The sequence below is a fragment of the Girardinichthys multiradiatus genome, chromosome 15 (assembly GCF_021462225.1).
Source record: "Girardinichthys multiradiatus isolate DD_20200921_A chromosome 15, DD_fGirMul_XY1, whole genome shotgun sequence".
Taxonomy (NCBI): Eukaryota; Metazoa; Chordata; class Actinopteri; order Cyprinodontiformes; family Goodeidae; genus Girardinichthys; species Girardinichthys multiradiatus.
This window is the reverse complement of record NC_061808.1, coordinates 31,195,775-31,222,583: the sequence shown is the minus strand read 5'-3', so window position 1 is coordinate 31,222,583 and position 26,809 is coordinate 31,195,775. Positions and strand designations below refer to the sequence as shown.

At 43.9% G+C, this 26,809-nt stretch overlaps 1 protein-coding gene across 4 annotated transcripts in view; it reads left to right on the top strand.

The window, feature by feature from the left end:
* The window catches only part of cdc42bpab (CDC42 binding protein kinase alpha (DMPK-like) b), a 101,166-nt gene extending 77,400 nt beyond the window's left edge, over positions 1-23,766 (top strand). Inside the window, exons 7-43 of one of the 4 annotated variants that reach the window (XM_047387076.1) lie at positions 109-309; positions 412-550; positions 750-859; positions 958-1,037; positions 1,699-1,877; positions 1,989-2,111; positions 2,234-2,367; positions 2,561-2,682; positions 2,837-2,957; positions 3,693-3,803; positions 3,919-4,166; positions 5,339-5,444; positions 7,431-7,555; positions 8,833-8,938; positions 9,507-9,655; positions 9,742-9,833; positions 10,165-10,241; positions 11,090-11,125; positions 12,037-12,156; positions 12,556-12,639; positions 12,840-12,945; positions 13,059-13,195; positions 13,296-13,435; positions 13,977-14,058; positions 14,150-14,369; positions 14,553-14,615; positions 14,699-14,952; positions 15,043-15,167; positions 15,254-15,468; positions 15,570-15,667; positions 15,830-15,914; positions 16,589-16,712; positions 16,872-16,989; positions 17,362-17,464; positions 17,543-17,700; positions 18,393-18,467; positions 20,515-23,766. In XM_047387076.1, coding sequence (XP_047243032.1) covers positions 109-309; positions 412-550; positions 750-859; positions 958-1,037; positions 1,699-1,877; positions 1,989-2,111; positions 2,234-2,367; positions 2,561-2,682; positions 2,837-2,957; positions 3,693-3,803; positions 3,919-4,166; positions 5,339-5,444; positions 7,431-7,555; positions 8,833-8,938; positions 9,507-9,655; positions 9,742-9,833; positions 10,165-10,241; positions 11,090-11,125; positions 12,037-12,156; positions 12,556-12,639; positions 12,840-12,945; positions 13,059-13,195; positions 13,296-13,435; positions 13,977-14,058; positions 14,150-14,369; positions 14,553-14,615; positions 14,699-14,952; positions 15,043-15,167; positions 15,254-15,468; positions 15,570-15,667; positions 15,830-15,914; positions 16,589-16,712; positions 16,872-16,989; positions 17,362-17,464; positions 17,543-17,700; positions 18,393-18,467; positions 20,515-20,646 — 4,698 coding nt within the window. In that variant the 3' untranslated portion in view covers positions 20,647-23,766. Of the gene's footprint in view, positions 1-108; positions 310-411; positions 551-749; positions 860-957; positions 1,038-1,698; positions 1,878-1,988; positions 2,112-2,233; positions 2,368-2,560; positions 2,683-2,836; positions 2,958-3,692; positions 3,804-3,918; positions 4,167-5,338; positions 5,445-7,430; positions 7,556-8,832; positions 8,939-9,506; positions 9,656-9,741; positions 9,834-10,164; positions 10,242-11,089; positions 11,126-12,036; positions 12,157-12,555; positions 12,640-12,839; positions 12,946-13,058; positions 13,196-13,295; positions 13,436-13,976; positions 14,059-14,149; positions 14,370-14,552; positions 14,616-14,698; positions 14,953-15,042; positions 15,168-15,253; positions 15,469-15,569; positions 15,668-15,829; positions 15,915-16,588; positions 16,713-16,871; positions 16,990-17,346; positions 17,465-17,542; positions 17,701-18,392; positions 18,468-20,514 lie in introns of all 4 variants that reach the window. The other 3 variants (XM_047387075.1, XM_047387077.1, XM_047387078.1) reach the window with 3 other exon arrangements.
* The last annotated feature ends 3,043 nt before the right edge of the window (positions 23,767-26,809 follow it).

The following is a 26,809-nucleotide window of genomic DNA, read 5'->3' as shown; positions in this document are numbered from 1 at the left end:
TATCATCTGTCGGCTTGACGGTTGCTTGCCACTATGTTTACACACCCTCTGCTGTGTTACGTTTGTGGATTTGTTGGATCCTGAGTGTTGTTTGTGTTCCACCACTAGGTCCAGTCCTCAGTGGCAGTGGGAACTCCAGATTACATTTCCCCAGAAATCCTCCAGGCGATGGAAGACGGGAAAGGCAAGTACGGACCTGAGTGCGACTGGTGGTCCCTGGGCGTCTGCATGTATGAAATGTTGTATGGGGAGACTCCTTTCTATGCAGAATCCCTGGTGGAAACCTACGGCAAAATCATGAACCACAAGGTGAGCCGATTAAGTGTGAGGTCGTAATGTCAACGCAATGAGCCGATGTGTTTTGTTTGTGTTTTCACACTGTCCGCTGTCTGGTGTGATTTCCTTTAACAGGAGCGATTCCAGTTCCCACAGCAGATAACAGACGTGTCGGAGGAAGCCAAAGATCTGATACGCCGGCTCATTTGCAGCAGAGAACACAGGCTGGGTCAAAACGGCATCGAGGACTTCAAACAGCACCCGTTTTTCACTGGTACACACAGAGTCCTTTCTCGTCCCAACATTCATCTAATTGGGGTTCACTGTAAACATAAATACATACCTGACATCCACTAAAGTTCAATGACAAAATGTCTTTTTTTTTTAAATAAATGCTGACATTCAGCATTTTAGTCAAGCTCATCGTGTGTGTTGTTATTAATTGGAGCAACTTGTGGTTTTCCTGCTTTCAGGCATTGACTGGGACAACATTCGTACTTGTGAGGCCCCCTACATCCCAGAAGTCAGCAGTCCTACTGATACCTCTAACTTTGATGTAGATGATGACTGTCTAAAGAACTCGGTATGGGCTTTGTTGTAAAACATGTCACAGTACATGTAGTATTTGTGATATTATCTGTAAAATCTCTCTCATTTCTCTGGTGGTTTCATCACTTTCAGGAGACCATGCCTCCTCCTTCCCACACTGCCTTCTCTGGCCACCACCTGCCCTTTGTGGGTTTCACCTATACAAGTAAATGGTAAGTGGTACCAGGTAAAAGAGACTTTTGTAACCCTCTTCACTAACTCCCTGATTTGGATTCAGGCTGTGAAGATGTATATTTTTGGGAATTGTTCCTGAACGCATTCATCTGACTGTAATTGGGCGGAATGACCTGGACAATGTTTCCAGTTAGAATAAAAGGTAAAGATGTATAAGAAGAGAGAGGAACAATGATGGTTCGACTTATGTGTTCCTTTTTAAAGGGAAGTATTTCCTGTCAAAGCTTGCTTTTTGTCACTTCTGCTAAAAGGTTTGCAGTTGTAATTAAAGACCTTTCCCACCTCATAAGGTGATGTTTATAATGAGCTGTATGTTCCGACTAGTTGCATCCTTATCTGTGCAAGGCAAAGTTTCTAGAGACACACTTTAAAAGACCTACGGCTGTAATAGTAGTGCAAGCTGTCTCTAAAGTATTTGCTCTGAGGGATTAATACAAACACACACACACACACCACACTTTTCATGTCTTTTTTCTTCTCCCTTATAATTATCCACTGAGTTGTGCTTGACTCTTCCATTAATAATAGGAAATAATAAAATACATTGAAGTTTGGGATGTAGCTTGAAAAGCCTTGAAGGCACTGTTCTTAATTGACCTTTCGGCATCTACCTATCATTGTTGTTTACCTCCCTCGTAGTTCCCTATCAGACCGTGGTAACCTCCGCCAGCTGGCAGTGGATCCGGGTAAAGCAGGGCAGGACCAGTTGGACCTGGATGTCCAGCGCAGGCTAGAGGACAGCCTTGCCACCGAGGCGTACGAGAGGAGGATACGTCGCCTGGAGCAGGAGAAACTAGAGCTGAGTCGCAAACTGCAAGGTGAGCTTGTGCAGATGTGTCATGTGCTCTGTGCATGTCCACAAGGCTGCAGTATGGTGGTGAATCCAAGCTTGGCTGGTCCAAAAACAATTGTCATTTTACCTGTTACAGAATCAACCCAGGCTGTGCAGGCTCTGCAGCACCCAACAGGCGAGGGACCAGTCGGCCCCAACAAGGAAGTGGAGATCAGGAGCCTCAAGAGCGAGATTGATATTCTTAAGAAGCAGATCGCTGGTCAGGGCTTTTTGCTTGTATATAATAGTTTGTCCAAAACAGACTAGCTCTGTAGAAAACAAAACTAAAAGCACTTAGTCAAACTTCATGTAAGATTTTCACTAAATGCATATGTGTGTCAGACTCAGGCCAAATGGAGAAGCAGCTGGAGGACGTGACATCAGCACGCAGGGACTTGGAGGACTCGTCGAAACACATCAAGACTCTGGAGAAAAAGATGAAAAGCCTCACGCAGGAGAGAGATGACTTACAGAAGGTAAAGACACTTTTTCTGCTGCTGATATGCTTTTCATTTTGAAGGTATTCCTTTAAGAATATTTCTTCATTTTCACTTTATCCGTTATCCAAAAATACACAAATCAGCATTTTTTTTTTTAAGTGAAAGTTCAGCTGAAAGTTGTGTTGAAGACCTGTGTAATGATTTCTGGTTGTCTCTCTACTCTGAACAGGGCTTTCTGGAGGCCAGTGAGAAGCTGAAGTCTCAGTCTAAAGATCTGAAGGAGGCCCTCAGCCAGAGAGAGCTGGCCATGCAGGAGTTTTCTGAGCTCAATGAAAAACTGACAGAGTTCAGGTAGAATCCTGCACACGTGTACATCCTGGACTGCTTGACTGATTGTTCTGTCTTCAAGTATTGTACTAAAGTGCATGAAAATACCCAGTCAAACCCAGCAAACTGTATGCGTTTGCCTGTGCCGGGTCACATCTGGTTTGAACTGTCCTCGCAGGTCTGCAAAGCAGCGCCTCATTCGCCAGCTGCGCGACAAGGAGGAGGAGATGGAGAGCCAGAGTCAGAAGGTGGAGGCTCTCCGCCTTGAGGTGCGAAAGGCTGAGAGGGCCAAGAAGGAGGTAGAGTAGATTCCCTGTGATTGGTAGCACCACCCTTCTCTGTCTGCATCTTCTGGTTGGTAAACAGTTCAACCTTCTGTGGCCTTCTGTTTAGTCTTCTACTTTTATTTCCTTTCTTCAGATACTTCGATGGAAACAACGGTGCTATGGCCTTCTTTGACTGTTTACTTTCACTCTCAAGTCCTATCCATAGTTTACAGTTAAAATGCAGTAGATTAAAGTCACAGTGTAGCACGGTTTCATTCAGTAATGAGTGAAATATGTTTGTGTATGTTTTCTGAGGAGTCTCTAGGGTAGTGTTGTTTTCTATCAGGGTTCCCACATAGCCTGGAAAGTGTGGAATCAGATAAGTATGGAAAAATATAATCAAGCATTAAAAATGTATTTCCAGGCGTGTCTTTTTACCTCTCCATCCATTCATCTATTTTTGCTTCCATCTATCCAGCCGTCAAGGACTTTTTTCTTTATCCGTCCATCTTTCTCTCCCTCTGTCGCCCTCTATCAGTCTCTGTTTTTTTCAGGTTCAATAGTTTGTATAAATTATTTGTTGGAGTATGTACCGTTGGATCCATAGTGAACCTTTGCATTTATACTCTCAAACTGGACTAAATGGGAAAGTTAAAGAACTTCTTTATGAAAAATGTGCTGGAACCCTATTAGAAATGTTAACAGAGCAATAGAGGATCTCAGGAAGTCGTATCTGATGAACTTACGTTTCTGTTTGTCCGTCATCAGATGGAGGTCCAGGCCGAGGAGCAGGCTGCTGAGGTTCAGAAAGAGAAGAAGCTTAGAGAGCGCAATGAGCAGTACAGTCGTCAGCTGGAGGAGGAACTGGAGGGGTTTAAGGTGAGGATGCAGCACAGGCCAGTCAGGACTTCCTGACTGAAGAATCCTTTAGGCACTCCTTTTATTTCCACTCAGTTTGACTAAGCTCTCCTGTCGAATCATTCCGACTTTTCAGGTGAAGCAGGTCGGCTCTCCTGCCACCCTGGCTTCGGCCGATCAGACCCAGGAGGTGGGGCGGCTGAGAGCAGAAATGGAGAAGAAAACCCTGCTGTATGAGGAGGAGCTGGCGCGCAGAGAGGCGCATCATAGCACCGAGCTAAAGGCCCTGCGCAAAGAGCTGAGAGACGCTGAAAGTCAGCAGCTCAACCTGCAGAAAGAGATTCTGATGCTGAAAGACAAACTAGACAAGATTCGCCGGGAAAGGTAAGTGTTGTTTCCTTTTTCTCTTTGTTTTTGCTTCTTACCTTCACTTTAATCATTAGGCTGATCTGATCACACTTGTTCTTCGTTGTTGTTTTTTACAGTGGTGATACTGTAAGGTAATTACAGAATATCTAACACATTAGGATACATAGCTGTGATGTGTCAGTTTTAACATCCTGCAGTTTCCCCAGAACTTTTTGTGTCGATCACTGTCTTTTCTGAGGGTTCTAAAATATTTTCCTTTTTATACATGTTAGATAAGATGTCTGAACATCAGTATGAAGATTACCATCACAAAGATGATTGCCCTTTAGGAAACAATCTTAACATCTTTAATGGCACAAAAACTGCCATTTTGCCTGCTTATGGCATTAGGATGATATTTTCTTGTTGTGTTTTAGAGGTAGACTAGGTGTTTTAACACCCCACCCTTCTACATGGCACCCTCATCTAACCTGCAGGAGTTAGGATAAACTAGTAACTCCTTTTATTTTAACCATATAAAGCAGAAACACTTGAACATGGTTGATACTGAGGGGATAATATCAGCTGAGTTGTGGTGATTGATAGTAGCTGCAAGTTCTCAAGCAAAGAAGGTCTCCATTACAATAAGAGCTACAAAGCTGAATCATCAGTGAATTTTATCTGTTAGAAAATATTTTCCAAAAGGGCTTTCAGCCACCCGTCAGAATAAAAATCCTGAAACTGCATGAATCACATTAGCATTAAATCTTGTTTTAGTGCACGAAGCTGTAGAAGTTTGTTTTTTAGGCCCTTTAGCCTTACCTCCCTGCCCGGTGTTACTGATGTATTATTTTCAATGCTGCCTAATTCCTTTTTAAACACTCTGCTGGATCCGCTTCCAACTGCATTAATGTGTTGGACTTAAAAATAAGCATCTAGTCTTAGTTCAAAGTCTTTGATTCAGCTATTGAAGGGATGTGTGAGGCCCAAGACCAGCAGGAACAAAGAAAGTCACAGTTTACACAAGATTTGAGCTGAAACTGAAACACTCAGCTGTATATTTTCTAAGTACATTCGAAGAATATTTTCAGATACGGCCCTGACCAGGGGTCAGGATTTCACTAACAGATGGTGGTTAAGTTTCCACAGCTTCAGACAATAACAGTGTGTGTGTGTGTGTGTGTGTGTGTGTGTGTGTGTTCCTGCAGCCAAAATGAGCGTGAAGAGTTTGAGACGGAGTACAAGCAGAAATATGAGCGTGAAAGAGTCCTCCTCACTGAGGAGAATAAGAAGCTGTCCAGTGAACTAAACAAGGTACAGTATGAGTTCATGTCTCTAACCTAAGTCATTATGAATGCACAGAAGTCTAAAACAGAGCTTGTTTTTTGGTTTTCTCTAGTGCATTGTTGGCTTTTTCAGGATCCTTTTATTCCTATAACACATAGTCACTCTCAGAAACCCCTCAGCGCTCTAACCTCAGGTAGCCCCTCTTGGACAACTCATCACATTCCTCCCTCCACCCCCTCTCTTCCAGCAGTGCCAAAGAAATCACTGTAGCCTGTAGCCTGCCACACATTTGGATGCAGTGACGCTGGATCTAGCTGTGTTGACATTGGAGCCGGCTCCTGGAAGTTCAAACAGTCCCCCTTGCTTTAAACGGTTTCTAATAAGTGGGAGGCATTCTGACAAATGGACTAAAATTGAAGCGTGTTTTTAGAGTCTGTAAGTGATAAAACAGTGTCAGAGTAAAATCAGGAGAATCACGTGGATGCTACTGGGGTTATATCACTAAAATGTGCGGTTATAGATTTTGAAGCCCTTTGGACTGATCAAATCTGTCTATATGCTAAACATTTCACAAATCTATGGCTAATGGAAACCAATGAACAGCTTGTTTTCTCCTCTTTCATGAACTTCATCAGATGTTACTCAAAGAAGTGTTTGTAATGCCTGCTTTTATGCATTGTTTTACTAACATAACCCCTTTAACTGGCATGCAGGCTCGTTTGGCATTTTTGAACTCTATATGGTAAAAAAGGAATCCTGAAGCCTTTTTTTAAAATGTTTTAGTTTCTGCAGAGGCAGATAAAGCAGGAAACAGCGGAGATGACACATGCACAGACCAGTTGAGAATATGTGCTTTTAAATAAATCCTCAGTGATCCTGAGTAATACCCCACTGCATAGTGATGTTTCCCTTTCATTGGCTTTACTGCACCACTGCTGTACAGAAACTAAAATGCCAAAAGACGGACAGGTAGTTATGTACGTGGGTGCAAACTAGGATTTATTGACAACTCTGGTGTTCATTGTTATTTACTAAAGAATAAACAACTTCCTGTTGACATATATTATTAATTAAAGTCCTATTAAGCCAATTCCAGTACAATAGCCTGTCAGTAGAATGCATCAAATTAATTTAAATCACCAGTTGTCAATCAAGGCATCATTTCATTACCAAAAACATTAAATATGAAACAACTGTAATAGCAAAGGGACAAAATGACATTGAGATTCCTAATAAGCAAGCACCAGTTTGTTTTCCAGCTCCATCAATATTTTCTTTCCAGTAAAGCTACCAAGTTTCACACCTCTAGAATTAACCGTACTAAGAGTTTTTGGTGATGATTTCATCGCCTGGGTTCTCCTTAAAATGGTTCTAAAAGCATTAATCATAATTACCTCATTGTGTCTGTATGTGAGGTCATGATCCTTAATTACACCAGGCCGAGGAGCACATTAGGACGTTTTTCACTGAGCTTCCGTGATGCTCTGAAAAGCCAGATTTTCTATATTTTGCTAAAAGCTATTCCCGTGTTTCATTAAAAACCCTCAAAAACGAGATGGGAGCCGTTATGGATGACAAACTGAAAACAACATGAAGATTGGTCTCTGCTTGCTCCTCACGTCACAGCGCTGACGAGATGCAAGACAACAGAAATGTGTCCACAAAGTGAAGGTTTGAGCAAAACAGGCAGGCAGTTTGAGACCTGCAATGATATCGCCATGGTGACATCTAGACAAACATACACACACACACACCCCTATCTCCTAAAGGAACCAAAACACCGCAGCTCTCTTACACACCTTACTGAGGACTCTGAGTGGACAAAGCAGGGCATCATAAAGTCAGAGCACCTTGACAGACGGTCTGTTAGACTCATTACACAGCCCACTTTTATTTTAATGTAATGTTTAACCAATCAGACGTAAGGCCTCTGATGCCAGCTTTATGACGGCACGCATTTCTAATAATGTTTCATGTGATTGTGTTTTTTTTTTTTGCTGTGTGTTCGCCCAGTTGACCGGTATGTTTGAGAGGGTGAGCAGCTCCAACCAGCAGCTGGAGGAGGAGATGAGGGAGCTGGCCGATAAAAAGGAGAGCGTGGCCCACTGGGAGGCCCAGATCACTGAAATCATCCAGTGGTAAGACACACTACCAAAACCCGTACACACCATCCACACATGCGAGCACATTGCTGACTTCTCAAGTTTCCCAAAGTACAGCCCTGAGGCTTCTACTTTTCCACTCATGCTATGGCGCAAACAGAAAGATGGTTTCACACGCACACACACTCCACACAGCAGCGTATCGGGTTCCTCTTCACTGTAAAGCGGCGGCATGTCTCGCATACCTCTGAAGATGGTCGAGCCGCTTGACCCTCCCTTCCTCTCGGATCCTCTCCCATTGCAGCTGACACTCGGCCAACTGCTTGGCCTCCCTCTGTTGGACGGGCCAGAAGTCTTCGCATAGCACACATACCCCACACAGACACCCTGGACCACAGAAACATGCTTTCAGCTTTACAGCCACAACACATTCCAAACATGCACATACAAATGTTAGCTGGGAAATTACCTTGGCAGGAATTTGGTAGCCAGTGTCGCCCTCTGGTGGTGTGGGTTTACCCCAGCACGGGAGGAACACGGAGGGCTTGAACAGAGCAGTTAGTAAATGCAGGCAGCATGTTATTTAGATTTATTTCTCAATAGAGATTTACATAAGTCCCAACAAATCAGGTCACTAAAGATTTACATTTATTATAGTCAGGTTTAAGGTGTCATTTTATTTCCTGCCCAATAATTTCAGCTGTTAGTGTAATGTTTAGGACATTAGCTGTTCTTCTCTCCTAGATAAAGCCACTTAAAGGAGCTACTGCTGCCATTAGCCCTTACTTTTTCTTTAACATAGAAAGTACTGCTGAGTCAGTGCTTCTGTGTTCTTTTTGTGTCTCTGCTCTGTTCTTTCTCTCAAACCCCCAGTCGGTCGTGGCAGATGGCCGCTCACTCTGAGCCTGGTTCAGCTGGAGGTTTCTTCCTGTTCCCTTCTCCACTGTCGCTACATGCATGCTCAGTATGAGGGATTGCTGCAAAGTTGACAATTCAATGCAGTCCCCTGGTGCTACATGCTCGTTGAGGAGGAAGTATTGCAGCAAAGTCGGTGAAACGATGCAGTTGGCTGGGTTTCTTTAGATGGGAAGAAAATTTACCAATTAGAACAATAAACTTGACTTGACTGCATTGTTTAATAGCTTGGATCAAATTGGAATGTATGTAGTTGGATCAGTCTATATATGTGTCTGTTTTTTGCTTTTCTGTTGGACCGTTTTGAATGAGAGTCAATCTTTTGTATATGTTTGCTTTAAAAAGAAACAGAACAATTGTTATGTGTGTGTGTGTGTGTGTGTGTGTGTGTGCTGCAGGGTGAGTGATGAGAAAGATGCTCGAGGCTACCTGCAGGCTCTGGCCACTAAGATGACTGAGGAGCTGGAGGGTCTGAGAAACACCAGCCTTGGAGCGAGAGCCACGGTAAAAAGATGCACATTAACTGTTCTAATCTTTTTCTCTAACATGACCTGATGATGGTTCATAAAACTATGATGGTACATTTTTTTTCTGACCCTGTTTAATGCTTCATTGAAGGTAGTAAAATCAGTAGCTCTAAAGTGCAGTAGAAAAACTCACCAGTCTTCATTAGTGTTACACTTAACTCACATATAATGCTCAGGATGCAGCTGTCTTTCCTATCTGTGTGTCTGGACAGCAGTAAATGTTCACATGTTTTGTCCCAACTGCAGTTTCTGCAGGACACCATTAATATGCTGCTCTAAAATAGGTCAATTCAGCAAAGAAAGCTCCTGTAATGTTCTGACAACACATCATGCTCAGCTTTATACAGCTTCAGTCCTCAATAAACTCAGGTCTTGTTCCTGCAGACAAAGTTTTCTTCCAGTGCTTGTTTAGCATGTTTACTCTCTGTTTTCATATGACTTGTTGATAATCTTGTAACATATTTCATTCATTTTAAAATGCCGTCTTCAGGACCCCAGGTCCAGCACTTGGGATCAGATCAATCCCTAATTTCTCCGTGTTACAGGACATGCCTTGGAAAATGCGTCGCTTCGCCAAGCTGGACATGTCAGCACGCCTCGAGCTGCAGTCAGCCCTGGACATGGAGATCAAAGCCAAGCAGAGTATTCAGGACGAGCTGAACAAGGTCAAGGCTGACAGCATTTCCACTGAATGGTATGTTCACTTTACCAAACCAGCCTAACTTACTCTAACCTACTCCTGCTGAACAATACGTGATGCATTACTTGTTAATCCACCAGTAAACTTAAGGAGGTGGAGAGTAAAAACCAGGAGCTGCTGGCTGATATCGAGCTGTTGAAGAAGGAGACGGAGGAGCTGCGACTGCGAAGGGGTGAAGAGTCACGTCGCTACAATTTAACATATTTTAGGGTTTTAAAATGTGTTCATTGGATACTGATGACTTACTTTGAGTAAGTGTTATGTGTATTCATGGATACTGCATTCTCTCAGAGATTACCTCAGTGAAAGAGGATTTAGTTACAATCACAGGGCTTTGCTTCAGCACATATATGTGAGAAATGGACACAAAAATGTATTGTTGCTTCAGTCATATGAAACCTGCCCTTAGTCCTTACTATAAGTCCTGTGACTCATTTTGTTTAAATCAGTCTTTGATGCTATAATGCCCAACCACAGTTGTCTTATTTGTTTTGGGCCTATAGGTGTCAAGCACCAGGATTCCCAGAATTCCTTCTTTGCTTTTCTCAACGCCCCCACCTCCGCCCTCGACCAGTTTGATGTAAGTGTCCTCACAGAAGGTTTGAATAAAGCTGCATTCATCTCAAAGGTTAACCACCTTGTGTCGTCCACTTGTTGAGGAACATTTCTGGATTTGTGTTGATGAACATTTTTCTGTCTTTATTTATTTGTGTTTTTTTGGCTGCCTTCTTTGCATCTCTGTTACATCAGGACTCGTATTCCTCGTCCTCATCTTCTTTAATTGAGTTTTGGGAAGATGTAAGTTTAATCATGGGTAGATGTGTTATAAACTTATGTAGAAGTAGCTTTACGTTGTAGGACGCTGAGAGGGGAGCCCTGCTAGTTTAAGGACAGATATGTTTTAGAGGAGTTGTAAAAGTTGAATACAAACATGCCTGTAGTTTTATAAAAGCTATATTTTTATATCCTTCTTCTGTTGTTTGAGTTTTGTTAGCCAGAACCTGAGATATCACACCTTCCTGAGCTTCTTCCCAGTGACACATGTATTTTTTCCATCAGTACCTTTTTCATTTTCTGTCATCTTATGTACAAACCACAGTCCAATGCAGTGCTTCCCAGCCAGAGAGCTGCGGTACTCTTATACAGGAAAGTGTAACTGAAACGTTGAATATTTGCTTAATGGAACATAGTGTGTGTAAAGGTAAAAGGCTAATGGAACCTGAATGGGAATTAGCTCAGTGTTTTGTTGTTGGAAACATTTGAACTTTAAAAGAAACACAGGCTTTGGTAAGCACTGCTTGATGTCATTGACTCCTCCCTCTGTCCCTCAGTCTGTTTCAATGTGTTTTCAGCTCTGTTCAACACCCTGTGTAATATTCACTCACGCGTGTCTCTGTCACTCTCTGCCTCTCTTCCTGCACACTGAAGCGGTCGCCGTCCGTCGGCCCAGCTAAAGGCAGACGTGTAAGAACCATCACTGCAGCTCCTCTTTAAATGTGCCGTTTGGTTTTCCTCTGTGTGCATTCTGCTGTCTGCATGGCAGTGGATGAACAACTCTTTGTCTATTCCTTCCTGTTATGCAGGACCTTGCGAAAGTATTCATACCCCTTAATCCTTTTGACATTTTGGCATATAACCAAAAACATATGTGTTGGAGCAACAGAAAGTAGTGTATAGCTGAAAAACAATCTGAAAAGTGTGGATTGTATTAGTCTTCAACCTATTTTACCTGTGAAACGCTGGAAGAAAACCTCTAAAACCTATAATTGCAACACAATTATAGGTTTTTTTGGAAGCCATATTTGATTTTCCTTCCACTTCACATGTTTACACTGTGTTGTGTTGCTCTAAAATCCCACTATAATACAGTGAAAGGTTGTGGTTGCAACCTAACAAAACGTGAAAAGGTTTAAGGGGTGTGAATACTTCAGTGAGACAATGTATTGATGGGGTCTGGCAGGGTGGGCCACCTGTTGGAGTGTGTGGGTTTTAATTTAGTGGGGCTTTGTGGATGACCTTGCATGGTTTGTGGTGTGTTTCTTCAGCTTTGCAGTTAACAGAGTCGTTGTGCTGGGATGTTACAGAATATGTGGTAATAAGTTGGGGTCGGTTTTGTTTTTAGGGTTTGATGTTAAATGGACCTGACTCATGTCCTGTCTACTCTTTGTCTCTGTAAGCATGAATGCTGCATGTTTCTAACAAGCCGTTTTACTCGGCTAATGGTCTTCCTGTTTTCTCTGTCCCTTCCTTCTCCATCTTCTCCTCATTATCTTTCTCTTTTTTCCTTGTCCTGTTCTTTCATCTCCTGTTTATCATCTGTTCTTCCTTTTCTCAACTTCCCAAACCTTCTTCTACTCCCATTCTGCTCTCTTCAGGTGGACTCCATAGATAACTTCACCCCCTCCAACACTCCATCTCGGGAAGATGACCCCAAGGCCCACCTCAAGTCCCATTCCCGTTCACCTTCCATGGCTAGTGACATGGAGCCAATAGAGGTCAGGGAATCAGGTTTTCTTCAGCTGAGCTGCCAGTGTGTGTTTTTCTTAATCCAGTGTCTAAATCCAGCTGGTAATTAGGCAGGAATGTTTGGCATGTTGTTAAGCAAGAACAAAACTCTTGTTAATATTCTGATGAACAATTGTCAGGCGCATAAATGCTGCCACTGTTGGCTCAGTCATCCAGTATGAATTACAGGTAATTTAGTTACAGAGAAGAATCCTGCAGCACAATAATGAGAAACTCTGCATGTTCTTAGAATATTCTTCAGTCCGATGGCACAAATTATCATCCGTTTCCTGTTTAGGCCTTTTTGTTTAGTATATAATAGAAAAAGATTGTTGAACAGACCCTTCCCTTCATAACAATGTTAAAGATGGTTCTGCTCTGTTCTGCAGCTGATAGACCACCCGGGCCGCACTGTTCAGACCCCCACCATGCGTTCAGGAGGGTACGGCAGCATCGGACGCTCCTCGCCAAAGGTTAGACCGTTTTTTTGGTTCAGAAAGGATTTAATCATCTCTCCCAGTCAAAACTTTGATGAACACTGGTCCTCGGGTGCTGGGTGGCTTAGTTGGTAGAGCAGGTGCACCATCTGTAGAGGCTATAAAACCCAAGACGTGGTGGTCTTGAAGTCTTAAAAATAAAAATCCCCGCTGTTTCTCATGTCCGTCTCCCTCAGCCCAAAGCACATCAGTTCGTTGTCAAGTCCTTCAACACGCCCACAAAATGCAATCAGTGCACGTCCCTCATGGTGGGGCTCATCCGTCAGGGCTGCACATGTGAGGGTAAGGAAAGTAGAAAGACTTTCAAAAAAACAATCTGAGATCAAACCTGTGGTGCCAGTATTATTTTAAGCCCAGTAGTCAATATGCCTCCTTGTTCTCGTTTGTGTGTTCAGTTTGTAATTTTTCCTGCCACGTAACGTGCGCGGACAAAGCTCCAGCTGTGTGTCCTGTGCCCCAGGATCAGACCAAGGGGCCTCTGGGCATCGATCCTCAGAGGGGCATTGGTACTGCGTATGAGGGCCATGTGAGGGTGAGTGACCTGAAAAACCAGGACTGTGACAGGAGCGAGGCTTTTTCACCCTGAACAACAAGCTGCTTTTTGCTGAAGTTTCTCTTTGGTTCTTCTGAAGGTTCCCAAGCCTACAGGAGTGAAGAAAGGCTGGCAGAGAGCAATGGCTGTGGTGTGTGACTTCAAACTGTTCCTGTATGAACTGGGTGAAGGGAAAGCTACCCAACCAAGTGTGGTCGTCAGCCAAGTCTTAGATATGAGGTAAACAGACGCACAACAGGATAATCAACATATCAACAGGCATATAACCAAGCCAAACTGGGGCTTTAGATTAATTATCACAGAACTCAACAACACGATGAGCCCAGAAATGGTCCCTCTTCGTGCAGAGAAGGGGATATGTGGTCATATTAGACTGTGAAGGATTAGAATATGTTGACCATTCTGATTTTGTGTGTAGAGACAGATCTATGATTTCCACATGTGGATGTGACTGAACCAACCTGTTTTCATTAACAATCAAGCTGATATCCGCAAGAAAAGAGCAGTAAGAGACTGCATTGGTCTCTGCAGATCCATGTCTGTCTGTGCGACCTGTTCAGTCGAGGTCCATCTCTGCCTCAGACCAGCAGCAGCAACTTCATTTTTTTTAGACAGGGTTTGTAGTCATGGTCAAGATTTTACATAAAATTAAATCACGTGGGCTTTATAAGATCTTCAGTCCAACGTATAGCAATGCTGTAGGTATAGATAAAAGAAGCCTTGAGCTGAATGTTTAATTTTTTACCATTCTGTCACACAGGGACGAGGAGTTTTCAGTCAGCTCTGTTTTGGAGTCAGATGTTATCCACGCCAGCCGCAAGGACATACCCTGTATATTCAGAGTGAGACTTCCTAGATCCTTCCGCTGCTTCCTTCCTAAAATGATGTGTGAGCTTAGTTTCATCTGACCTCCGACCTTCTCTCTCTCTCCAGGTGACAGCATCCCAGCTCTCCCCCTCCAGCAGCCACAAGGCCTCCATCCTGATCCTGGCCGACAGCGACCAGGAGAGGAATAAGTGGGTGGGCTTGCTGAATGAGCTGCACCGCATCCTCAAGAAGAACAAGCTGAAGGAGCGCTTCGTCTACATCCCCAAGGAGGCTTATGACTGCACGCTACCCCTCATCAAGACCACCCAGTCTGCTGCTATCATAGGTGGGCGCTCGGCATTTATCTTTCTCGTCAAGGAGGCACAGTTGTGATTTCCACAGCCAATCAAATCCCAAACCCCGGTCCATTATCACAAAGATGGATTTATCCATCCACATTTTTGTGAACACAGTGGCTACCTTCCATGGCCCTAAAACAGCCATCTTTCTCCATTTAATATGCCCTCAGATCACGAGCGTGTTGCCCTTGGCAACGAAGAAGGCCTTTTTGTCATCCATGTCACCAAAGATGGTAAGATCAAGCTAACCTGATATTTATTCTGGTTCATTTGGGTTCTGAGAGGATCAAACTTTCCTCTTTGCTTCCTTTCCTAGAAATAATCCGTGTCGGGGACAACAAGAAGGTCTACCAGATCGACCTGATCCCCCAGGAGCAGCTACTGGCCGTCATCTCAGGCCGGAACCGTCACGTCCGTCTCATCCCCACGCAGGCGCTGGACGGCCGTGAGACAGAGTCCAACAAGCTGGCTGAAACGAAAAACTGCCAGAGTGTTGTGTCGGGCCCGGTCCGGAGTGGCTCCCTTACTTGCCTCTGTGTGGCCATGAAGAGTAAGGTCATATGTTATGAGGTAAGGAGAACTTGGCCCACGGCCGTTGAATTTGTTTTCACCCTGAACTGATGTGAAGCTAAGAGGAAAACTTTATTTTCCATCTTGCAGATAAATAAGGGGAAATCACGGCACCGTGTGCTGCGAGAGCTGCAGGCCCCGGGGCCCGTCCAGTGGATGGGTCTGCTCAGTGAGCGTCTTTATGTGGGCTACCAGTCCGGCTTCATACGCTACAGGTTCTCTCTTTACCTCTGGATTAAAATGCAGCACACACGACCCAAATCCATACATCTAATCAGATGGATTTCAATGTCCTCCACAGTGTCCACGGTGACGTGTCCCCGGTCAGCCTGCTGCACCATGAGGACCACACCCTGGCCTTCATCCCGCAGCAGGGCCTGAGTGCCCTGTGTGCCGTGGAGATCTCCAACAAAGAGCTGCTGCTGTGCTTCAGCTCCATCGGGGTTTATGTGGACTCTCAGGGCCGCAGGTCACGTCAGCAGGAGCTCATGTGGCCGGCTCATCCCATCGCTGCCTGTGAGTGTAGCAACATTTACAGAGTCAGACTGGCTTCAAATGCACATGAAGAGACAGAAATGTTTCCTTAAGCTGACGGGAGACTATCTTCTCTTGTTCAGGCTACAACGCCCCCTACCTGTCGGTGTACAGTGAGAACGCTGTGGATGTGTTTGATGTAACTACCATGGAGTGGATCCAGACCATTCCTCTGAAGAAGGTCAGTGTCTGCATGGAAACAGCTGCAGCGTCACAGGGCTCTTGGGCTCCATCTGATGGAAAGAAAAAGAATACTTTTCTTGGCTTCAACACCATCTGAGCCTTTCTTTCTTCACAAGTGTTGAACATGTAAGGATGACAGATTTCTCTACTTCTTCTGTAGGTGCGACCTCTGAATGTTGATGGATCTTTGAACCTTCTGGGCCTGGAAACCGTGCGACTTATCTACTTTAGAAACAAGATGGCTGGTAAGACCTGTCTCTGGGTTGACCAGTCCTGCTATTAACAACAAGGAAAAAAGCTGAGGAAACTTTTTCTGTGCTGGATTCAACATCTTGATAAATGTTAAAAAGTAAACCATTCAATATTGTGCCACGTTTCAACAAAAAAAAACATCACTGTATTTTACTGTGATTTAAGCATAACTGTAAAATAGAAGGAAAATCAAGCTTGCTTTCCAAACGTTTTGCAAATTAAAATCAGCTCCCTTTACTTAGAGATCCTAAATAAAATCCAGGCCAACCAGTTGCTTTTGGAAGCTACCTAAATAATTAATCTATATTTGTGTAATATAATCTTATTATAAATTCAGCTGTTCTTTGGAGGCCTCAGAGGCTTGTTAGAAAGATGAGCTGTGCAAGGGGGACTTCATACATATGAGCAGCACAATTATTCTTAGTAAAAATCTGGTTCTGTTTCTCGTCCACTTAACAGGTAGACCAGCACAAAGTAGTGCATATCGCGTAATAAAAAAACAACACAATGAAGTCTGTGGATGTAACTTGACTAAATGATGAAAAGGGTAAGGGGTGTGAATACTTTTGCATGGCCCTGTAGCCTAGATTAAAGGGTGTCGAGCTGAACGAAATGTGCCGAATGGGTTCTTGTCTCAGTGAGGAAACTTCTGGCTGTAACATTTCAGAGGGTGATGAGCTGGTTGTCCCGGAGACGTCAGACAACAGCAGGAAGCAGATGGTGCGCAGCATGAACAACAAGAGGCGCTTCTCTTTCCGGGTCCCAGAGGAGGAGCGCCTTCAGCAGAGGAGGTAGCCTACCTGAGGCAGCACCTTTCTCACTCTGCAATCGTCTTTTATTCTCATTATGTGGACGTTACCATTGTTGCTTTAACCACTCTTCTGCTGATTTTGGTCCAGTTGTCCTGTCTTTGCCCCTGCTCATGTCTTTGTATGTCCTTGCGGTTACAGAGAGATGCTGCGAGATCCAGAGATGAGGAACAAGTTGATCTCTAACCCCACCAACTTCAACCATGTTGCCCACATGGGACCAGGAGATGGTATCCAGATCCTAAAAGACCTCCCGATGGTACGTGGACACACACACTGACTGTAGATAAATATATTGTACTCGTGCTTACTGTCGAAGTTTCTTCCTGGCACTCCGGCTCTCCCGTACAAACCAAAAAAAAAGCAACTTGTGCACTGAGCGAGAGTTTTTGTAGAGCTGCTGCTTCTACACACCGTCCTCTGCCCTTCACCATGTCGTGTATTTAACTCACAGAGTAAAGATCATCTCATGTTGTCTCCAGTAGGTGGTTTGACCCACCTGAGTGCATGTCTGTGTTAAAGTCTGTGAGCATGCTGTGCCTGAAGCTGTGCACTCACTTCCCTCCTCTCCCCCACGCTGCACGCCCCGGTCTTCTGCTCACTACATATAAACCAGAACGTCCGTGTTCAGGAGACCCGAGCAGGATTCAGCGGTTCGGTCAGCATCCCCTCCATCACAAAGAACCGGGCCGAGCCGGGCCGCTCCATGAGCGCCAGCAGCGGACTGGGCATACGTGAGTAAAGGAAGCTCACGTTTCCCGATTAGCTTTATGTTTGATGCCTTCGTATGAACTCGTGTCCTCTGGGTCCAGGCTCGTCGTCTCAGAACGGCAGCGCTCTGCGCAGGGAGCTGTCCGGAGGAAGCTACGGATCCAAACGCCAGACCATGACCTCCCCCTCAGAGAGCTCCCTGTCCTCTGGGGGAGGGATGGACTGTGGTGACGCTCCACTCTCCCAGTTCGACAGAGAGGTCAGTAAGCACTTGCTGAAAGTGCACATACAGCCACATGGTGGTTGAACCTGAACATCTGATTCATTTAAGTTTGGTTCCATTAAGATGATTCACAGAGTGCAGTAAATAGTCTAGATGGAGATCATAAATGTTTCCCTGCCATGCATCTGTAGATGTTTTTAGAGGTTTCCACATATATGAGCATAGATTAGGTGGTTCTCCCATCCCAGAACAATAAAGAAAGCCCTCAGGCCCGTTTCCATCAGTCACAAACATCCCAGCACCTGTGTGCAGGCTTCTCATCCCATCCTAGGTCTCTGGTGTTTTAGCGGCTACTCCTGATGGTTTCAGCTAGCTTCCAGAGGGATACACCTCTGCTGTCTCTTCTAGGACCCCACCTTCCTTCCAGCAGTCAGAACTCCCTAAGATCTTTTCTTCAGTTAAAGGTCAAAATGAGGTTGATTAGTTGCAGCAGTAGCTTGTTCAGTCTCGGCCAACATCTACCTCCTGCTCCCAGCCTCGATCTGCCTCCCGTTTTACCTGTAAGCTGGCTCCCCATCCCCATGAGCCTTGATGCTTTCGACTCCATTTCACACATCTGTCGCCCAACCCCTACACCTGCCCAGCTGTACCCTGCGCTCCCCATGCCTGTCCCCTCCCCGCCACCCCGGCATGTTGTCTGGGTGCTGAGTGTGAACTCTCCTCTGCAGTGGCAGGCAGTCTCGCCGTCGGAGAAGACCCCCGATCTGAAAAGGGCTTTAAGGACCCTGCTTAGTAAGATGAAGGTAATGTGCTCAGCTGCAACGAACGCACCAAACACACAAAAGATAGAGAGCACCGTGTTGCTGAACATGCAGATCTTAAACACACACACACACACACACACACACACACACACACACACACACGTGTTGTCACTGGAAATATGCCGCCTCCCCTCCCTCTCTTTCTCTGCACCACCTCAGACTCGTCACCTCAGCAGCTGCTGATGATTTGTTGCATCTTTTACTGGAACATCAGCTGCACCATCAGTCACTCTGTGAGTCACCTGGCTTTCATTGTGAACTTTGGTTGCTGATTGAATGGTGCAACGCTGCTTCTCATTGCCGCATCACAGAGCATGTCTGCCTCCATACTGCCCCCTGTTGGCCTCCTCTTGTTTCTAACCAAGGTAAAAAGCTAAGTAAGCAACCAGGCTTCCATCAGGATCTTCTAAGTGTTTACTGACTGAACAAGAAAGAAACCCAAATAAAATAAGTGTGAATTAGACTGGTTGGAAGTGAGGTTGCATGCTTTAAGGAAGCCCTGCTGCACGTTTTGTTGTTACATTTTAGCACAAAGGCTGACACATTGAAACTGCCTGCTGTTGTAGTTCTTCTCTCCAGAAAATCCAGAGCACCACGCTGTGATTGTTTGGTGCTCCACAGTGTGTTGTGTTGCAGTCACGCTAGGCTGTGACTTTGCTCTGTGGTGTTTATAGGCCAGATGTTTTTGTGTAAGTTTAAACTGGATCCAGGCAGAAGGATCGCAGCATATGAAGCACAGTCTCCAGCATCACTGACCTGGAAACGATGAACAGCATACGGCAACCTGAGGACGCCTCTGGACTGGAAAGAGAATCACACATACTGTAACGCAGCACTCTCAGTTTGCAGCCGCACTCTGTGTCATGGTCAGATCATCCCACTTGCAGAGTGAAATGCAGGATTTCTTATAGTTTCCTGCAGGTCAGACTGTGTGTGATGAGTTCAGTGTGAAATTTTACCTTCCTGTCCTTCCTCATCGGCCCAGCCTGCATGTTTGTTTCTTCTCAGCTGATCACGTCTGGTCAACTGAGCTGTTGATTTGCTGCAGACGTGGAGAACAACAGGATTCTTGCTTTCAATCTGTACTCCACCCACACAGTAGATCAATGAGTCATTTTCAGATATAAACATTACAGTCTTGGGATTTATTAGACAGACCAAACCAAAATAAAGCATTATTGTGAAGTGAAAGGAAATCGATAAATACTTTGTGGAACCATCTTTTGCAGCAGTTTGGGTTATGTCTTTGCCAGTGTTGCTCTTGTAGAGGCATACATGTTCACCATTTGTGTCAACATCCATCTTGCTACAGATGTTCAACCGGATTGACGTCTGGGCTTTGACTGGACCATTCTAACACACAAATATGTTTTGATCCCATTGTTGCTCTAGCTGCATGTTCAGGGTCGTTGTCCTGCTTGAAGGTGAACCGATGTCCTGTATTTTACTCCATCCTTCATCCCATCACTTCTGACCAGCTTCCATGTCACTACTGAGAAAAGCATCCCCACATCATAATGCTGCCACTGCTGTGTTTCAGTGTTCTGTTAGTTTTCCATCATGTGCAGCAATTTGCATGTAGACCAGAAAGTTTAATTTTAGTCTAAACTAATCAGAGCATCTTCTTCCATGTAGACTGTTGGGTCTAAAAGCAATTAGTTGTCCTGAATTTTATTTAGGGGTTTTAGACTAAATGGGGTTGAGTTGAAATGCTCATCACACTATATGTGAAAACCATGTACCATGTTCCTTCCACTTCACAACTATGTGCTGCTTTAAGTTAGTCTGTCACATAAAATCCCAATAAAATATGTTCAGGTTTGTGGGTGTAACGTGACAAAACACGGAAATGTTCCAGGGGGTGTGAATACTTTGCAAGTCGATGTATTTGGGATCATCTCCATTTTCATGAATCACAAGAAAAACTCTGTTGATTTTAGTAACAGAAATTGACTCATGTCCCTCCTCTTGTCAGTTTGTTTTCACCCCTCACATCTTTTTAACTCGCTGTTTTCTTCTCCTCCAGGACTCGGACTCCCCCCGTCACTCCACCGCCTCCAACAGCTCCACCTTCAGCAGCCCTCCCAGTCCGTCATCTCCACACAAGACCAAGTCCCTGTCCCTGGAGAGCACAGACAGGACGGGCTGGGATACTTGAGCCTTCCCCGCCTCCCCTCCCCCTCCCCGCGACGTTTTGCCCATCCAGCACAGGACTCCTTAATTCCCCCCTGCCCCCCCATCCCTCCCCACTGCCCAGAGAACTGCACCTCCCATCCGCCGCTCCCTCCTGACGAACATATGTCCCAGTCTGCGTCCCGATGTTCCTTCCTGGCTGGGTGGAAAAACACGAGGACTCTGGGCCTCTTTGAGGGGAAATCGTAAATAAGCCGTGGTGTTCATGTGGGCGCTGATGCTCGAGGGTGCGAATGTGTGTATCGGAGATCAGCTCGTGTGATTATCCAGAACAGGTGTGAGAATGATCCTGTAGACACTGCCCCCCCCCTCCCTTCTTAGAGATTCACATAGAGACGGAAAACCTTCCGATGCAACAGAAAAAGAAGCCGATTATTCATGAGAGAAAATGATTTGTACTTGTACATAGGACCAGCTGGGTTTCAGGGGACAATTTTAATTTATTTATCAGTCTTAGACGGGGAAGGTTGGGTTTGCTTCGACGTGACATGGAGCAAACATTTCCCGCTTTTTCTTTGGTTGCTGCAAAAGAACAAAACTATTCAGATAAAAAAAAAGATGAGAGAAAGAAAACGAATGAGTTTAATTTTCTCCTGATACTAAGTGCAGTGACTTCATATTTTTTTTCTAATTATCATTACTAGTTTGAACGTTAGCAAAAAAGCTCAAAGCAACGGCTCTCATGACATCACAGCTCCTACTGTGCTACTCTGTTCCTCGTCGGTTCATCCAGCAGCCCGGAAGGCGCCTCCGTCGTAGCGTAGACGTCCCACTTCGCTGTACAACCAAACTGACCAACTCACTGACTCCCACCGCCATGATGTACATAGGTTCAACGTAGAGAGTAATATATGATAAGGAAAATACTATAGAGAACTACACGGGAAAGAGCAAAGAAATCCTGATTTGGTTTTCTGTTTTTGTTTTGAGTGATTTGAATTTGTATTCTCACAAAAAGCCATTTTTAATCCACTTTGTTGTTTTTTAATCAGTTAGTTTTACGAGTTTGTTTTATATTCTGACACGTGTTTATTTGTGTTTCCCCAATGGTTTGTATTGAGGGAAGCAGCTCTGACACTACTGCTCCAACTGTCTAGTGGATATGTGCATTTTTCACCAACCTGCTCCCACTCATGTATGTCTACACACTCTCAAACACTGAGGTGGTGGTTTTATGCAGCAGATGCCTTGATCCCGCACCTCCTCTGGTCGTTTGTGCCACCAGGATGGAAGAGGTCGGTTCCCCTACAGACGGATAAGCTCTATTTAACCAAAAATGGACAAAAGAGGGACACTGGGTGACATGCTTTCTTTGTCACAGCCTTTGCTTGTTAAGAATGTGTTAAAATGTCCATTAAAAGCTCTCGATGGAAAAACAACACACTAAAAATAAGAGAATGTAAACACTTAAAACCTGCAAGAGGGTCAGAACTCGGGTTTCTGTTGAAATAAATGACCCAAGTAAAACGAGCAGCGCGGGAGCTCTAAACTTGCTCTCTGGTTGGATTTTGTTTTCTTTTTGCAATTAATTTTTCCTGTGGCTGTTTAGCAGTTCTCCCCACTGCTTATCTTTGCCAGTTTTCAACCACATTTACATGAGGAAGAACTTGTGGAGCTGAATCTGATAGAAACCAGTGTGGATCAGGCATGGGCCGCAGTGAGAAAAGCACGATATAGACACAAAAAGTCAAACACGATTTGCCGTTTTTAATTTATTTCGACTGCTGAAACTATTTTCTCTTGGATAAATAAAATTGAGCAAATATATAGAATGAACATCTCTGTTGGACACAATAGTGTCCCTTTCTTTGAAGAGTAACACAAGAAGGGCAACCAGATATTACCTGGTTAGTCTGGCTATCTGCACGGGGTGACAGTCTGTGTTTTTTGTTATAATAAATATTTCCAGATCATTTTGTGTTTCTTGCAAGCGGGCGTAAAGTGCAGTGACCCCTTTCAGCTAGCTGACCAGCAGTGTGTAGCAGCAGTGGGGCTGATCTGTGTTGCTCTATATTCTAGCACTTTCAATGGCTTCTCATCAAAATAAATTGAACAATATGATGGGATTTTTTTTTTAGCAGTTTTTAAAACTTTGATTTTTTTGTGAATCTTGACATCTGGGACCGGCCCATGCCTAGTGTAGATGTGACAAGGTTTCATCTGCAGGTTCTGCTTGTTCGCGCTGACCTTACACTTTGAGATGATGCAAAGTCCAAGTCAAAGCCTGTCAGGATCAGCTCCATATAAGGGAAATAAACATTAAGTACTTCAGTGGTCATTCCTGCTGCTTCACCTTAAGATGCAACTGATGAGCTCCTTATATCCCATTCCGAGTGTTATGTTTATTATTTTTTTTTATTGATTTTATTTTCTGTTATTTGAAGCTCGAAGCTTGTTTAACTTTAGACACCCCGAACCTTTTAAGCTTGCAGCTCTCCTTTGTTCTCCCTGGAGCTCGTCTGTAGATCGTGTCCGGTCAGAGGGAGAGGAAGCAGACCTTGTTGGGGTGTTTAAATATTGATTAAAACGACTGACCCCAGATGTTCTGGAGCGAAGAAGGAAATCTCAGGAAATGTCCGAATCCATGACTTCTTTGGTCTCCAAGGTCTGCCTGTGGGACAGACGGGTGGCGGGCGTGAGTAAAGGAGTCCAACTACTGGTGAAGGGTAGCAGGTGATCCGATGGCTGAGGCACCAGTTTTCTGTGGAGGAAAGTCTAAAAGAAATCAAACGCCTTTACATTTCAGTGAGGTCTTATCTACAGTACCTTCTATATTATTTTTGCTTTCATATATTACACTATTTTTTTTTCCTAGGATTGCTTTGTAATAATTTGTACAGTTTTGCATGTTCTAGATGTAATCATTTTGTTTTTGGTTTGTTGTTTTACTTGCTCCTTTTTGGACGGTTTGGGCGTTTTACTGAGGATAACCCACTACAGGTGATGTAGATTCCTTTTTGCACAAAAATATTTAAGGTGTAAGGTCAAAAATAATGTATGGAACTGGCTGCCACACTGATGTGGAGAACTCATATTAACCTGACTCCGATGTATTTCAATAAAGCGGAGGGCTGTTACAAATACACACCCACTGTGTTATTGTGTGGTCATTTCTTCAGCAGGATGCATAGATTCTTTAAAAAAGCTTTTATTACAAATGAAAAGCAGACGTTTTTACATTTATCAACAACTTGGAGGAAATGTCAATCTAACATTTAACTACAAGTAAGGGCACATTTAAACAGACTAAGGATTTCACTTTACAGGAACGATGTCATCTGTGAAGCCCCATACAGACAGGAAGTAACATGAACTCTGAAGGACGCATACCTCCAAATTGCACCTGGGTTCAGACGTGCTGGTTGCTAAGAGACCAAAAGAAGTCATGTTTTTCAAAGCTTCTATTTTCTTAGTTTGGAAAGCATTTGGCGTTGTACTTATAGCTAGGGAGAAGGACACACACCTGAAAATTGCACCCAGGCTCAGCGGTTCTTGTTGCTACGAGACCAAAAGTAATTGATTTTGAAGCCCTGGTGGCTCTCAAATGTACAAACCCATTAAAATGTCAGTGTTTGTGATATGAGACAATGACATAACTATGGAAAAATGTTTCCACACACGTAAATTTTATCCTGTACATTTCAATTGAAAAATATACTTAATAGAGGGGAAAGTAAAAAGAAAAAAGGTGCAACCTGCGATTATCAGGGCACACTCTTCAACCTGTACCTTCAGGCATGTTTCAGAGAATTTCACTATTTAGTGTTGTTGAATTCACACCTTTCATCAATTATAGTAGGATACCCTAAAATAACATTCCACTCTATTACCTACTATTCCACATTTGTGTCCTTTAAACTAATCCCGTAGTTGCAGATATTACATTGGTTACAATCAAGATGGTTATTAATAATTAAATATGGGACAACTGTCACCTTACAAAAAAACAGAGGTTAGGTGGTTGCTGCACATGGAGCTACAGGAATTTCCATTAAGGACTGGGTTGCTTTCTATCTGTGGCCATCTTCTGTATTCTCCATTTCTCTAGACTAAGGGTTGTGAGACAGAATCCTTGTCTTCCAAAGAAAACATTCAGGCCTAAAATCATCTTCAATGTGTTTAATCAAGGTGGATAAAGTTAGAAATAATAGTCAGCCTGGACCCAAAAACCTTCAGGTTTGCCGGTGCGTTCAAGATGGATTTTATTTGTCAACATCCCAGTGAGTCCAAGCATAAATTTAGATCCTAAGAAGACTGACGTCATGGGAAGAAATTTTAAGTTTTGGAATGGCCTAGTCAAAGTGCAGAACTAAATCTGTGGGGTCACCTCAAGAGTACTGTGGACAATACAGGTCCTTCTCAAAATATTAGCATATTGTAATAAAGTTCATTATTTTCCATAATGTCATGATGAAAATTTAACATTCATATATTTTAGATTCATTGCACACTAACTGAAATATTTCAGGTCTTTTATTGTCGTAATACAGATGATTTTGGCATACAGCTCATGAAAACCCATAATCCTATCTCACAAAATTAGCATATCATTAAAGGGTCTCTAAACGAGCTATGAACCTAATCATCTGAATCAACGAGTTAACTCTAAACACCTGCAAAAGATTCCTGAGGCCTTTAAAACTCCCAGCCTGGTTCATCACTCAAAACCCCAATCATGGGTAAGACTGCCGACCTGACTGCTGTCCAGAAGGCCACTATTGACACCCTCAAGCAAGAGGGTAAGACACAGAAAGAAATTTCTGAACGAATAGGCTGTTCCCAGAGTGCTGTATCAAGGCACCTCAGTGGGAAGTCTGTGGGAAGGAAAAAGTGTGGCAGAAAACGCTGCACAACGAGAAGAGGTGACCGGACCCTGAGGAAGATTGTGGAGAAGGGCCGATTCCAGACCTTGGAGGACTTGCGGAAGCAGTGGACTGAGTCTGGAGTAGAAACATCCAGAGCCACCGTGCACAGGCGTGTGCAGGAAATGGGCTACAGGTGCCGCATTCCCCAGGTCAAGCCACTTTTGAACCAGAAACAGCAGCAGAAGCGCCTGACCTGGGCTACAGAGAAGCACCACTGGACTGTTGCTCAGTGGTCCAAAGTACTTTTTTTGGATGAAAGCAAATTCTGCATGTCATTCGGAAATCAAGGTGCCAGAGTCTGGAGGAAGACTGGGGAGAAGGAAATGCCAAAATGCCAGAAGTCCAGTGTCAAGTACCCACAGTCAGTGATGGTTTGGGGTGCCGTGTCAGCTGCTGGTGTTGGTCCACTGTGTTTTATCAAGGGCAGGGTCAATGCAGCTAGCTATCAGGAGGTTTTGGAGCACTTCATGCTTCCATCTGCTGAAAAGCTTTATGGAGAAGAAGATTTCATTTTTCAGCACGACCTGGCACCTGCTCACAGTGCCAAAACCACTGGTAAATGGTTTACTGACCATGGTATCACTGTGCTCAATTGGCCTGCCAACTCTCCTGACCTGAACCCCATAGAGAATCTGTGGGATATTGTGAAGAGAACGTTGAGAGACTCAAGACCCAACACTCTGGATGAGCTAAAGGCCGCTATCGAAGCATCCTGGGCCTCCATAAGACCTCAGCAGTGCCACAGGCTGATTGCCTCCATGCCACGCCGCATTGAAGCAGTCATTTCTGCAAAAGGATTCCCGACCAAGTATTGAGTGCATAACTGTACATGATTATTTGAAGGTTAATGTTTTTTGTATTAAAAACACTTTTCTTTTATTGGTCGGATGAAATATGCTAATTTTGTGAGATAGGAATTTTGGGTTTTCATGAGCTGTATGCCAAAATCATCCGTATTAAGACAATAAAAGACCTGAAATATTTCAGTTAGTGTGCAATGAATCTAAAATATATGAATGTTAAATTTTCATCATGACATTATGGAAAATAATGAACTTTATCACAATATGCTAATATTTTGAGAAGGACCTGTAGATATCCTCACAGTGTGATTGAGTTGGAGAACCCTGGGTAATGTTTGCCTTGCTAGTCAGAATGTGGGAGGCTGATAGACTCCAACTAAAGACGACTGAAAGCTGCTTTTGAATAAGAAGCTGCTCAACTAAGTATCAATTTAAGGGTTAATGAACCTTTAGTTTTCAT